The sequence below is a fragment of the Saimiri boliviensis genome, chromosome 5 (assembly GCF_048565385.1).
Source record: "Saimiri boliviensis isolate mSaiBol1 chromosome 5, mSaiBol1.pri, whole genome shotgun sequence".
NCBI lineage: Eukaryota > Metazoa > Chordata > Mammalia > Primates > Cebidae > Saimiri > Saimiri boliviensis.
The window spans coordinates 87,122,515-87,137,886 of NC_133453.1; the positions used below are offsets into that span (position 1 = coordinate 87,122,515).

General features: G+C 43.3%; 1 protein-coding gene across 2 annotated transcripts in view; it reads left to right on the top strand.

Annotated features, from left to right (window-relative positions):
- Positions 1-675: 675 nt before the first annotated feature.
- Positions 676-15,372, top strand: part of CACNB4 (calcium voltage-gated channel auxiliary subunit beta 4) — a 287,994-nt gene continuing 273,297 nt past the window's right edge. Inside the window, exons 1-2 of one of the 2 annotated variants that reach the window (XM_003921977.4) lie at positions 676-1,144; positions 1,672-1,755. In XM_003921977.4, the coding sequence (XP_003922026.1) occupies positions 1,082-1,144; positions 1,672-1,755 (147 nt within the window). In that variant the 5' untranslated portion in view covers positions 676-1,081. Of the gene's footprint in view, positions 1,145-1,246; positions 1,446-1,671; positions 1,756-15,372 lie in introns of those variants that run through there. The other variant, XM_003921978.4, reaches the window with a different exon arrangement.

Sequence of the window (15,372 nt, forward strand, 5' to 3'; positions counted from 1 at the left end):
ATAAAGTCCTAGAATGCAGGCTGAGATGGGCTGATTTAGCGATTTGAGAGGGTATGTATATGTTAGTTTAAACAGATTCTCTTTATTTTTAATTTGCATATATTTTTCTTCCCTCTTCTTACTTCTCTCTACAATACCTCACACTTATTCCTCTTCTCCGCATCTCTCTTTTAATTTGATCACAAATTAATCTCTTGTATGTATTTGCAGGAGGAAACCAGCGGCAAACGTTGTGTACGGTTGCAAGGATGAGTTTCTCCCCTTGAAAACATCCATCCGCATAGAAATGGGAGGCACAGTGACCAACTCTTGCTTCTTAGCAGGTCTAACATGACCTTCAAAACTCCTTAGGACATGCTGGTCTTTGGCGGGGCAGCATCTTCCGTCAGACTCGGGCTGGTTGGGTTTCCCACGGCTGCCTGGATGTGTGTGACTCTCAGCTCTAAGGACAAAATTGCCAAAGCAATACAAAAACACGGACGAAAAGCTAGCCACAAAACCCCATGCCTTACCACAGTAGGCTGTTGAGTGAAGTCGCGGAAGGTGGCTCTGCTCTTGCCCTTTTAAAATTCCAGTGCAGCAAACACACAGACACACACACACACACACACACACACACACACAGACACACAGCCGCTCGGTTCTTCCCACTCCCGCCACACTGCACCAGCTTTCCTCCCCAAGTCCTGATTCATGAACCGTGCCACCTTTGTCTCATTTTAAACTGTGCAGACTATTTTAATCCTGCCACCCCCATCCCAGATTTCCCCCTCCCTTCATCCTCTGGAAGCTCTGATGTAAAGCGCTCGCTAAGTGGGAGAGCGTTTCTCCCAGTCGGCTGGGGTAGGCGAGTTTCCGAGAAGCCCCCTCCCCGGGACCCCGCCGTGGGCGCAGGGGAAGCGCCTCGGTCCCTTTAAGGTGCCGCGCTCTCCGAAGTGCGGGCAGGGAGCCTGGGCGCCGGCGCGGGTCCCGGAGCCCGGTGTTGAAGTCCTGCGCCCTCCCCCTCCGCCCGCAGCCCAGCCTCGGGGGCCAGCGCCCTCCGCCCACCGCGCACTGGCGGGCCATGCGGTGGCTCTGAACGATGTCCTCCTCCTCCTACGCCAAGAACGGGACCGCGGACGGGCAGCACTCCCCCACCTCGCAGGTACCGCCCCCTCCTCCCCCTCCTCCTCTTCCTTCCTCACACCTCCTCCGCCGCCCTAGCGCGCCCCGCCTTCGTGCCGGGCGTGCGGGGCCCCAGTCCCGGGAGTCGGCGGCCCCGCTCCCCCACCCCTCCTCCACGTTCCTTTCTCCTCCCGCTCCTCCTCTTTCTCCTCCTTCTCCTCTTCCTCCTCCTCCTCACCCTCCTTCGGGTCTCTGCGCTCCCGCTCCGGAGCCCGCAGCCTCCCCAAGCCGATGCCGGGGATTCGGACCCCGCACCCTGACAGTCTTTGTTAATGGATGTGGTGGGTGCTTGCGGGCTGCTCTTCTCGGGCATCTTCTCTGCCGTCGAGGCTTCGAGTGGGTGGGTGGGGGTGGGGGCTGTATTTGGGAGTCGCGAAGGAGACTTGGGTGCGGGTTCTGGGGGACCCCGGGGAGCGGGTCCGGAGGCGGACTCCAGCCGGGGATGGTCGCCCCGCTCCGCGCTGCGGTCCTCACTGGCTTCTCTCTGGCCCCGTGTGTCGAGTCCAGGTGGCCCGAGGCACCACAACCCGGAGGAGCAGGTTGAAAAGATCCGATGGCAGCACCACTTCGACCAGCTTCATCCTCAGACAGGTACGAGGAGGCGGCGGGAGAGCAGGATGGGGAGGAGGCCGAGCGTGTGGCGCGGGGTCCTGGAGCCAGTGGTGGCCACCACGTGCGGGAGCTCTGGGTCGAGTCCGCGTGCGTCTCTTCCGGCCTCGGCGGGTGCTGGGGCTCCATCGCTCTCCTTCTAGCCCAGGCTCTTGAAGTCTTCGGGTCCCAGCGTCTCCGCACCGCCCTGGGAAGTTAGTTTGTGCATGTGTGTGGACAGTTCGGAGGACCCCTGGCTTGAGTCAGGGACGTTGAATTAAAGAGCTGGAAATATGTCTGGTTGCACCCTTGGTGCCGGGAGAAACGTCTTCAAGTCGTGTAACTCGACCTAGAGTAACTAGACCCTTCGGGGCCGGGGACCTGGTTTGATTCGAGTTGAGAGTTAGTGGTTTCTTTTATTTTGTCCTAATTTGAATACTCTTATCTGTCTGGATCTTGGGAGAGATCGCCGAGCTCGGTCAAAAGAAAGATACTTTGAGCAGAAAGTTTACTCTCACTTTGGGACCGATTCTTGGATTCGCTTAATAAGGGAAAGACAGCCGTATCTGGTTAAATAGGAATTAACGAAGGCCAGCACTCAGCTCCCGGGGTCTGGGTGCGTTTTCACTTCGTGTCTGTTTTCTTACTGCTTGCTTTCTCCTGCGTGGTTCCAGTGAGAGTTGTCTGTGCTCGGGATCTCGGGATCGCTGGTAACGCTGAATGCTTAGGTGCCTTTCACCTTGGCACAGGAAATTGGTCCTCAGTTTTCCAACTGTTCGTGTGCTGTTAATGAAACCACCCCTGGCTGCTGGGTGCTAGAGAGATCATGCAAAAGTGAGTCACCTTGATCTTTCTTTGGAACAGAAATTGTCGGGGTGTGTCCTAGGTTTCGGGTGACCTAGGAAGACACTGGTCATGGCACCAAGAAGCTTTTGTCCCAGGTCTTCCTGTGGGCTGCCACAGTGACCTTGAGAAGTTCTTTTCCCTGTAGGTTACTCAGTAATTGTGTAATGTGTTTCTAACCTATGATGGCAGCTGTGGTGTATCTTTAGTGATTATCATCAATTTAAACATATCAACGAGGAATGGGCTTTAGCCTTAAAATTGGTCTCAGACCTCTCCTAAAAGGGTCTATAAAGCACAGTTAGATGATATTTATTATGCAGAATTTCACTTTCTTCCGAAGCAGAAATTTTGACTACCCTTTAATTCAGTGACCACTAAGCATATACATTATTGAAATAAATGCATTTTGGATTTCTATTTCATTCTTAAAATGCATTCTATCCCCTTTGCAGTACTTAGATTATGTATTTAATAAGGCAAACACATTGTTTATCTTAAAAACATTTTTCTGTTATGCAATTGTTTGAGGTCTTGCTGGTGTTTATTTTGGAGGTGCCTATTTTTAGTGGCGTTTATTGTTGCAAATTCTTGGAAATACTAATTATACAGCAGTTCATTCCATAAGCTGTTTGACTAGAACTTTGGAGTTCATGTACATAATTGCACTAATGCCTTATTCTTCCTTCTAAGCACAAACAAAATAATATTCTAATATTCTTATTCTTTTCTCAATTTATGCCCACAACTGATTGAGATAATGTACATATAAGTTCTTGTAAAATGTGTGCTGCTATGTGCTGGCTTAAAAAATGTAAAATGTATTACATGATAAATAATTTTGGGAATAATTTAAAGCAAACTAGATGTTTTAGAATCAATATATTTCATAAATCTGTATGAAATGGGGATTCATTGGTTTGATTAAATATTCTAATTTAAATTCAGGAGTTAATTGTAATTATATATACAATCTTTTTATTTTTTGGCACAAAAGTAGTACTTAATTTTTATGAGCACTTTACAACTCAGTAAGTACCATAAACATGATCTCATTTAAATGACATCATACAGACTTCTGTACTGGCTACAGTAAAAATAACTGATGGATTTATATTTCTTTGATGAGATAAAGAAAATGATTGCAAATGCAATTTAACAGCAGCTTTGAGATAAAATTGAAAATTTCACCCAAATGCCATTTTTTTTTTTTTTTTTTTGACAGTTTTGCTCTTGTCATCCAGGCTGGAGTGCAAAGGCATGATCTCAGCTCATCGCAACCTCCACCTCCCGGGTTCAAGCAATTCTCCTGTCTCAGCCTCCCAAGTAGCTGGGACTACAGGCATGCACCACCACGCCTGGCTAATTTTGTAGTTTTAGTAGAGACAGGGTTCTACCGTTGTTGGTCGGTCAGGCTGGTCTTGAACTCCTGACCTCAAGTGATCCACCCGCCTCAGCCTCCCAAAGTGCTGGGATTACAGGCATGAGCCACCATGCCTGGCCACCCCAAAAAATATATACATATTTTTTGAGACAGAGTCTCACTTTGTTGCCAGGCGCCCGGCTGGAGTGCAGTGGCACCATCTAGGCTCACTGCAACCTCCACCTCCCGGGTTCAAGCAGTTCTCCTGCCTCAGCCTCCCGAATAGCTGGGACTAAAGGCGCATGCCACCACGCCCAGCTAATTTTTGTTTGTTTGTTTGTTTTTTGAGATGGAATTTCACTCTTGTTACCCAGGCTGGAGTGCAATGGCACGATCTTGGCTCACCGCAACCTCCGCCTCCTTGGTTCAGGCAATTCTCCTGCCTCAGCCTCCTGAGTAGCTGGGATTACAGGCACGCGCCACCATGCCCAGCTAATTTTTTCTTGTATTTTTAGTAGAGACGGGGTTTCACCATGTTGACCAAGATGGTCTCGATCTCTTGACCTCATGATCCACCCGCCTTGGCCTCCCAAAGTGCTGGGATTACAGGCTTGAGCCACCGCTCCCGGCCAATTTTTGTATTTTTAGTAGAGACGGAGTTTCACCACTTTGGCCAGGATGGTCTCGATCTCTTGACCTCAGGTGATCAGTCCGCCTTGGCCTCCCAAAGTGCTGGGATTACAGGCGTGAGCCACCGTGCTCAGCCAAAAATATTTTTTATGAAAGCATAACAGCTGCTTATGTTAACAGAGCCTCGGGCTGGTCGCAGTGGCTCATGTCTGTAATCCCAGCACTTTGCGAGGCTGAGGTGGGCGGATCACCTGAGGTCAGGAGTTTGAAACCAGCCTGGCTAACACGGTGAAACCCCGTCTCTACTAAAAATACAAAGAAATTAGCCAGGCATGGTGGTATGTAATCCCAGCTACTTGGGAGGCTGAGGCAAGAGAATCTTTTGAACCTGGGCGGCAGAGGTTTCAGTGAGCTGACATTGCTCCACTGCACTCCAGCCTGGATGACAAAGCAGGACTCCATCAAAAAACAAACAAACAAACAAACAAAAAAAAACCCCAAAGAAACAGAGCCTCATTTATTTGTAGAATGAGTGATTTATTGATATTTGAATTCTTGATACGTTGGGGCGATGAAATCTCTTGGTGATGTTTCACAGTCTATGTGATGCCTTTGAGGATGAAGAAAGTGGAATACCAAAAAAAAAAAAAAAAAAAAAAAAAAAGTTGCTCCTTTTTTTGTCATGTCATACACAAAAATATGGAGAAAAGCTTTCACTTAAAAAAAAAATCAATGTGTTGCATTGGATGGGGAAGACTGGGCTGTTGGTGAAGCAGAGAAAGCAGTTGGCAAACTCACCCAATAAGACAATATTTGTTCTTTAAGCTTGTTAAAAAGTTTCAGTGTTTGTGAGAATATATGTGCACATATGTGTGCACGTACACACGGGCACATTTGAATTGGCTGGAAAACAAGCAGACTGAGAAAGGGAGCCGGCTTGCACTCTGAGGACTGCTCATGAAGCCCCTCAGGGATCTCTGACCTTGTTTCTGGTCTACAAGATTGCTGGCCTCCACCATTTAGGAGGAATAGAGGTTTTGGAATGAATCCATGGAGCAACTAAATGGCTTCTTTGAGGAAAGGTGAGAAGATGAAGTACTTTGCCACTGAAAGGAAAGAAAGCGAGGAGTGACCCAGAAATGATTTTCAAAGTACACACAAAGGCCTGCTTTGGAAATGTGATGAAGTGTTTTCACTCTTCATTGAGGATGAAACTCAAGAATTGGCCAAAATTAGAAAGCAATGCTGTTTTACAGCAAGACCTTCCTAAGAGTGTTGCTGTCATTGGAGTGGCTTTCCAAATGAGGCTGTAGACTTTCCTTTCAGGAGAGCCCTTCTTATAGGCCATTTATGAATGGAGTATTTAATCATATTTTAAAGTTTTAGGAAACTCTTAAGTATTTGCTATATGTCCAGCACTGTATTAGATATTGTAGCGGAGGAATGAAAAGATGGATGAGACACAGCTCCTGTACTCAAAGATTTTTATAATTTAGCAATGGAGACAGAGATGTATACAAACAGTACAGTGACATGTAACAAGGAATAAGAGGGTGGGCTCAATGACTGTGAACCCCAAACTATTATATTCCCATAACTATATCTACCCATGGATGTCGCTACACATACAGTTTATATGGTTGAGTACTTCAAGTTAGTCCTCTTCCCACTTGGGTTTGAAGAGAAAATCTGATCAGAGTGGGAATAGTTTGTTGACCTTTCCTTGTTAAGTTTGCTTTTATGAGGCCAGCAATGTCTTACCTGGCCTGGCCTCTACCTGCTTCCAGCCTCATCTTTAGCCATGATCTCTTAGCTCTGGATACAGAGTTTGAACACACTATCCTCCCTCTTTCCACTTTGCATATTCTGAGCCCTCTGTGTGGCAGGTTCTTGCTCTTCCTTCTGCCTAGTTAACTTTTTATCTTCCTGAGATCTGAGAGTTTTGTCTTCCCTTCCTTTTCTAATCTTTCTGATGAACTCAGTTCCCCAACTGGAGGCTCCCAGAGGGCCTTGTGCCAATTTTCAAGTAACACCACCACTTTTATTTAACATGCACTTAGATTTCTCTGTTCCGTTCTGTCTCCCCATCCAGAAAATGAGTTCCATGAGGACAGGGACATATCTGCATTTGATCTTTGTGTCCTCAGCATCTAGCATAGTATATGGTCAATAAATATGCGCCTGAATGAGTGCAGGAGTGGATGGATGGAAGACTAACTTGATATATTTTAGGGATGAGATTCTGCTCCAACATTAAATGCTTTGTTTAGTGGGGAGAAATTGCCTCCTAACAAACCTCCCCCCAAACTCTGTGGCTTAAAACAACAACATTTTTTAATTTCTGTGTACTAATCAGACAGTTCTGCATTGTGTGATGTTATATGGGCACTGGCATGGCTGGAAGGTCCAAAGTAGCCTCATACATGTGGTTGGCAGTTGGTGCTGGCTGCTGGCTGAGAACTCAACTAGAGCTTTTGGCAGGGGCTCACTTCTTCTCCACCTGGGCCTCTCAACATGGTTGCTTGAGCTTCCTGATAATATGGTGGCTGGGTTCCAAGAAGTGAAGGCTAAATGCAGCTCTCCTAAGGCCCAGTTTCAAAAGCTACACGGTATCAGTTCTCTTGCAACCTCAATTCAAAACAAGTTCAAGAGCCTGCTCAGTTGCAAGGAGAGAGAAAACATTATCTTCTGATGGGGTGCAGCAAGGTCAGATTATAAAAGAGCATATGAGTAACACACACACACACACACACACACACACACACACACACACACACAAACACAGAGAGAGAAAAACAGCAAGTCAGATTCAGTGCCAATAGTATAAACAGGAATTTAAAGATGATTCAATTTATATAACAAATTAAAGAAAAATATATGTTGAATTCAGTAGTTGCCAAAAAACTACTTGATAAATTTTGTAAGTTAAGAATAGATCCTGTCTAGAGGCACATGATTTTAAAAGAAAGAGTAGAAGGCAGCTCCCTAAATCTAATAAAAATTATCTACTAAAATCCACAGCAAACATCACATTGAGCAGAGAAACTAGAAACAACGTATGTTTGCAGCAGTCAGTAAATGAGTAAATGATGTATATCAGGCCTCTCTTATCCATGGTTTTGTATTCCCTGGTTTCAGTTACCTGTGGTCAACTGAGGTCTGAAAATAGGTGAGTACAGTATAGTAGATATTTTGAGAGCAAGAAAGAGACTATATTTCACATAACTTTTATTATGGTGTATTGTTAACATTGTTCTATTTTGTTCTTAGTTATTGTTGTTAGTCTCTCTGTATGTTTTTTTTTTTGAGATGGAGTTTTGCTCTTGTTGCCCAGGCTGGAGTGCAATGGCATGATGTCTGCTCACCGCAAGCTCTGCCTCCCGGGTTCAAGCGATCCTCCTGCCTCAGCCTCCCAAATAGCTGAGATTACAGGCATGTGCCACCATGCCCAGCTATTTTTTATTTTTATTTTTTGTATTTTTAGTAGAGACAGGTTTTCTCCATGTTGGTCAGGCCAGTCTTGGACTCTCTACTTCAGGTGATCTGCCTACCTCAGCCTCCCAAAGTGCTGGGATTACAGGCGTGAGCCACTGCCTATTGTTGTTAATCTCTTATTGTGCCTAATTTACAAATTAGACTTCATCTTATGTATATATGTATGGGAAAAACCATATATATGGTTTGTTACTCTCTGTAGTTCCAGGCATTCACTAGGGTCTTAGAATATATCCCCCGAAGTTAAGGGGGGACTACTCTATATTATACTACAGAACACTGTTCATCCATTAAAGAAAAAAATGAAGTGGCTCTATATATAATTATACAGAAATGCATTTAAGACATTCACTTGAAATGCATTCAACTGAAAAAAATAAGTCATAGAATCTGCACAATAATATTTCATTAAAAAAGAGTATGTGGAGTGGAAGATACGGTCGCAGCCATTGTTGGAAGCATCTACCTTAGAGCAAGGAACCTCGTATTTTTTAAGGTATGTTAATCAGATGATTGTTACAATAATTCAGTGAACGGCAATGTATTTAGAGATCTAAAACATTCAGATTTTTAGGTTGATACTAGAATAAAACAAGTTGGCAAACAAATTCTTTGGGTTATAATTTGAACACCAGTTATAGATATGTTTCTCTGATGAAATGCAAATTCATCAACAGAAGGTATATGCTTTGCACATAGCTCTAAGAATAATCATATGCCTAGAGGCATGTATATATGCAAAATTTATCCATAAACTTAGAATCACAGAATTTTAGAACAGGAAGCGATTGCAGAAAGAAAATGCTTCAGTCTCTTTCTTCAGATGAATAAAACATAGGCCCAAGGACATAAAGGTCATACCAATAGATAATGGTAGAACGGACACAAGGGATCCTGGCTCAGACTCTACTCTTTTTTTTCCACCACAGTTCGCTTTATCCCTGAATAAACAAGCTAGACACACAAACTTACATAGGTGTGGATACATGCAAGAACATATGGAGCTTACTCCTCTTAGATCCTGGAAATGTTCTTAACCTATGTGCTTGCTGTGAAGAACCATAGCATCAGTTGAAGAATTTAGAGACTTTGGTTTCTTCCCAATTCTGTCATGATGGAATTTTTGTTTGCTTGGTTAGCTTCTTGCAGAATTATTCCTACCATCCTCCAGTCTTCTGCCAGTTCCTCCCATTGACTGAACCTCTCTGGACACCCACTGACCTGGGATTCTGGGAAACAGCCTGCAGGCTGTGGCCCCTGAGATGGAAAGCAGAGCACTCAAGGAGCAGGGACACAGCCATTTATGTTTATTTTGATTTTTGTTTGAGATAGAATCTTGCTCTGTGCAGTGGCACCATCTCAGCTCACTGCAACCTCTGCCTCTCCGATTCAAGTGATTCTCCTGCCTTACCCACCTAAAGTAGCTGGGATTGCAGGTGCACGACACCACATCTGGCTAATTTTTTTATTTTTAGTAGAGGTGGAGTTTCACCATGTTGTGGGCCAGGCTGGGGCACAATCATTTTTATATTTTAGCTGCATGGAAGACAATAGCAAATCATTTTCATCTGAAAAGTTGGAAGCTTTTACTTGCTCTGTAATTAGACCTTCCTTGCTAAATGGTGTAATCCAGTTACAATGAACTTTAAGAAGTTCACACTGATTTCCTTGGTGAGGTTTTTGTGCAATGAATCTTCCCAAATTGAGATCTGATAGAACAAGAAAGAGCTCTGTCCCTTTTGGCAAACTGTACTTCTTCATGTTTTGGGGGCTTAAATACATTGAACTGAGCTGACGAAGAAAGAAATCTAATTATGGGCAGCTAACCCATTAACCAGTCATTTCTACTTATGTCTGAGTTTCTGTTCTTGATGGATGGATTGTCTAAATTTCGTTTCTTTTTTTTTTTTTTTTTTTTTGAGATGGAGTCACACTTTGTTTCTCAGGCTGGAGTGCAGTGGTGTGATCTCAGCTCACTGAAACCTCTGCCTCCCAGGTTCAAGTGATTCTCCTGCCTCAGCTTCCCAAGAAGCTGGGATTATAGGTGCCTGCCACCACACCTGGCTAATTTTTTATTTTACTAGAGACAGGGTTTCACCATCTTGGCCAGGCTGGTCTTGAACACCTGACCTCAAGTGATCCACCTGCCTCAACCACCCAAAGTGCTGGGATTACAGGTGTGAGCCACTACACCCAACCCTACATTTCATTTCTGTAGAATAAAGAAATATTTATTTTTTAGTTTAGAATGGTATGATTTTGTTGAAACTTAGATGAGTTCTGATTCAAGTTTTAATTTTCCTAGAAATTTATAGGAAGCTGTGTGGAAATGCAAACTGAAAATGACCTTGGCTTTGGCCCTCTCCCTTAATTGCTCCACCTGCTGCCCCAGACAGGATCAATGCTGGGTATTAAGGAGGCAGAGACTGCCCTTTCAAACAAGGTTTTACAGAAAACCAGTGCTGTTCAATGGGCTTCCTTTCACCACTCAAATCTGGATCTGACCCATCTTTTCTGGGTATGGTCTTGGCATTGTCCATAGTCATCTTCCTCAAAGCTTGGCCCTTTGTTGGTCTCCTTCCTGAAGCTCTGACTCAGAACAAAGCATAAACCCTAACCAGGATGAGCAGCTTGCAACCCACTCAAACTCCTGAAGACTCTACAGACACAGGGAGAGTGGGGCTTGCAGGTCCCATTCTGCCCAGTAGGTCTCTGTGTTTGGCCTCTGCTTGTTTCTTTTTTTTTTTTTTTTTGGTTTGTTTGTTTTTTTTGAGACAGGGTCTTTTTCCCTGCAGACTTAACCTCCTGTGCTCATGTTATTCTCCCACCTCAGCCTACAAGTAGCTGGGACTGCAGGTGTGCACCACCATGCCTGGCGTTTTTTTTTTTTTTTTTTTTTTTTTTTTTACTTTTAGTAGAGGTGGAGTCTCACCATATTGCCCAAGCAGGTCTCAGACTCCTGGGCTCAAGCAATTCTTTCATCTCAGCCTCCCAAAATGTTGAGATGACAGGCATGAGCCACTGTGACTGACTCTGCATGCTTTTTCAGCCATATTTTGGAGCAGAGATCTTCCTAGAACAGTGTCATCTCTCTCTCTGCTCTCCTTTTACTGGAGCTTTCTTCCTTGCAGAGCATGTGGGCCGAGAATGGGTGACAGGCCTCAAAACATGTATCCACTGAGCTGATCCTTCAGTGGGGTGAGCCTGGTGTGGGCTGAGCTTCTGGACTGTTTTTCGCTTCCACTGAATCTAGTGTGTTGCACAATTATTTCCTTTGTGGGCCATGGCAAGACAAAGCTTGCAAAGCACTCTTTGACCATCCCTAGGCACGCACTCTGCTATACCTCTCCATCTTAGGATACATCAATGGATAAGTCTCAAGAAGAGCCTGGCCGTTATCCCCAATGAACCCCGATCCAAACACACTCTGGTTGAAGCAGTCGGTATTATCCTGCTTTTGCACAGTTGCATGCCCTTGTACTTCATAAACCAGGAAAACAATAAGGTGCATACATACAGTGCTCTTCATTCTAGAAGAGTGTAAGTTCTGAGCTTGACTACATAGACACATCAGCAATTTCACATGAGTTTAACCATGTGTACTGTGAGGAGTTGGGAGGGCACTCGGGGAGGTAGGACTGGAAGTGGAAGTCTGATTTTGTGAAAAAGCCGAATTATAAATTCAGTCTTAAGGCAATACTGTAGCTTTATTGCTTTCAAGTAACAATAATGACAAGGTGTGTACCAGAGCACCCTGCCTTCAGAAACAGATGAGGCTGATGTATTATCATCTGGCTTGAATATTAGCAGTGCTTTGGAATTCCTTAAAGATAGTTCTCACTTCAGGTAAACATGCACCTTTATAAACGTCCCTATTTTCTTTAATGTGTCTTTTCTTATCACACACATAAATAAAGCAGAGGTAATTACTTGAATCTGAAGGGATGGCATTCATGGTCTGAAAGCATTAATTAGGTAAGGGCTGTAAACGTTATTCACGGCTACTGAATTTTTCTGATCATTTCACAGTAATCTTTTGGATGACAAATCATGTCTATTTCATTTCTCATTTTATGTTCTATGTTGATGGATGTATCTTTCTCCAAGACTGCAGTTTAATTGCTGTTACAGTATTTGTTTTGGGAGTAAATATTTTGTAAACTTAAACTTGAAAAGAATATGCATTTTCTGGGTTGTAAGATCACTAGAGGTGGTTAACTTTCACACTGCTCACTGTGTCCTTATATTATGATGATATTTTATAACTCCTTATGAAAATTTTTTTAGCAGTTTTACTGATAACATATGGAAAATCTAGCAGTAATGGAAATGCATAGTAACTTGTGCAGATAAATTTATCATCTTTTCTTCTTAAATGGCCCAATGCTATTGCTAACAGTTCAATGCTGATTATGGTTTAGAATCAAACAGGTGGGTAAAATGATCATTATTACCGTTAGAATGTTCCAGAGTCACTGCTTTTTAATTTGCGCTCTCTCTCTCTCTCTCTCTCTCTCTCTGTGTGTGTGTGTGTGTGTGTGTGTGTGTGTATGTGTGTGTGTGTGTGTGTTGAGCAGAAGTGGGGAAGGCATTCTTTTTTTCAGGCATGTCATAATCTAATATTTTCATGTTCAGGAGAAGAAACTTGTCCCTGTTAGCAGTCATTCCCCATCCTCTTCCTCACCCTCCAGCCCTAGTCATCCATGAATCTGTTCTCTGTCTCTGTAGATTTGCCTACTCTGGACATTTTATGTAAATGGAACCATAAAATAACATGTGGTCTTTTGTGACTGGCTTCAAATTTTTTCATTTTCTCTCTCTCTCTCTTTTTTTTAGACAGGGTCTCGCTCTCTCTCTTTATTTTTTTAGACAGCATCTTGCTCTGTCGCCTGGGCTGGAGTGCAGTGGCACAATTACAACGCACTGCAGCCTTGAACTCCTGGGCCCAAGCAATCCTCTTGTGTCAGTCTCCCAAGTAGCTGGGACTGTAGGCATGAGCCATCATGCCTGGCTATTTTTCTTATATTTTTGTAGAGATGAAGTCTTGCTATGTTGCCAAAGCTCACATTTTTTTTATTAACATACTGTCCACATCAGCCCGAGAACTTTCCGTTGTAGCCCCTGGTCTAAATGTGCAGATGTTAGTGTGAGGATAGAAATGGACTTGCCTTTCCTTAAGTCAATGTCAGAGATGGCTTTTCAATTCACAGTGTTGAATAGGATGGATAATATTCTTACTTATTTTGGAGCTACAGTCTCAGCTCATAAAGGTGAATGTGTTGTTTTGGCAAAACTCTTTAACCTGCATGGAAATCAAACCCCTGACCCTGGACTTCTTGTCATCAGGATTGAACAAAATGGAGTGACTTCCATTTGTAGAGGCGGGTGGTTTATATAACAGGATGTGATAGACAGGATTAAAGAAAAGTGTATGAACAATATAAATGGCTCTTGTCATCATTTTCAATAATTTCTAGTAATAGAAATGTCTTGGGTACTTACAATTCACAATGCTTCTTCTATTTTATCTAGATATTCATAATAATTCAGCTTTGGCAATTATAACATTTCTTCTTTGAGAAATACAATTAAAAAGAAAGCAGAGTGCTTGAGTTCCAGCTAAATACAGTATTTATGGGAATTATTAGGTATATAAAACTGTACTCTCTATGTGACAGGTGCTTCTCAATTATATTTGAGTACTTCCCTGGGGGACAAAAGTCAATTATCAACACAGTTGTGTGGGAGAGAAATAGGTCAGCTGCAAACATTCTTTGCTAATTTCAGAAAGCTTGAGGGGTGATTTAGTTTAGGGGGATACGTTTTATTCTTTCGGTCTCTGTGTTGAGGACTCTGATACAGAAGGTTCAGTTTTTCATGCAGATTGATTGTCATATTCATTTACTTTAATACAATACTCATATACACGTATTTCTCTTGATCGTGTAAAATGAAAATTAAACTATAATATCTTTTTTTATTTTTATTTTTATTTTTTTTGAGATAGATTTTCACTCTTGTTACCCAGGCTGGAGTGCAATGGCGCGATCTCGGCTCACCGCAACCTCCGCCTCCTGGGTTCAAGCAATTCTCCTGCCTCAGCCTCCTGAGTAGCTGGGATTACAGGCACATGCCACCATGCCCAGCTAATTTTTTGTATTTTTAGTAGAGACGGGGTTTCACCATGTTGACGAGGATGGTCTCGATTTCTCGACCTTGTGATCCACCCGCCTCAGCCTCCCAAAGTGCTGGGATTACAGGCTTGAGCCACTGCGCCCAGCAATAATATCTTTTTTTAAACTCAGACAAATCTATATTGTGAGAGAAATGTGTACCATGGGTATTATTGCTACAACTATTTCTACATTAGTAGAGACACTGAGGATGTAAACCTACCCAATCAAAGGCAAATGTCATATTTACAAGTATTTTATTTATTCCCTTTCTTTAGTAAGAAGTCACTAAGGAGTGCTAATTGTTGAATTAAAAGCAAGGACCTTGGTATATTTTCTTTTCTTTTTTTTTTTGAGAGTTTTGCTGTGTCACCAAGCTGGAGTGCAGTGGTGCAATCTTAGCTCACTGTAACCTCTGCCTCCTGAGTTCAAGCGATTCTCCTGTCTCGGCCTCTCAGGTAGCTAGGACTGCAGATGCACGCCACCACACCTCACTGATTTTTGTAGTTTTAGAAGAGATGAGGTTTTAACATATTGGTCAGGCTGGTCTTGAACTCCTGGCCTCGTGATCCGACCGCCTCAGCCTTCCAAAGTGCTGCGATTACAGGCCTGAGCCACCACGCCTGGCGATATGTTTTCTAACAATTATGTTTCATTTATTTTTTATTATGTTATAATAAATGTGACATAAAATTTACTATTTTAACTATTTTATTTTGTTTTTTTGGGGTGGAGTTTTGCTCTTGTTGCCCAGGATGGAGTGCAATGGGGCAATCTCAGCTCACCACAACCTCTGCCTCCCAGGTTCAAGCGATTCTCCTGCCTCAGCCTCCCAAGTAGCTGGGATTACAGATGCCAGCCACCACGCCTGGATAATTTTTGTATTTTTAGTAGAGATGGGGTTTCTCCATGTTGGTCAGGTTGGTTTTGAACTCCTGACCTCAGGTGATTCACCTGCCTTGACCTCCCAAAGTGCTGCAATTACAGGTGAGAGCCATTGTGCCCAGCCTATTTTAACCATTGTAAAGTGTAAGTGCAGTAGCATTCAGTACATTCACTGCTGGTTTTTTTTTTTTTTTTTTTTTTTTTTAATGGCTGCAGCAGGTTATTAAAAAG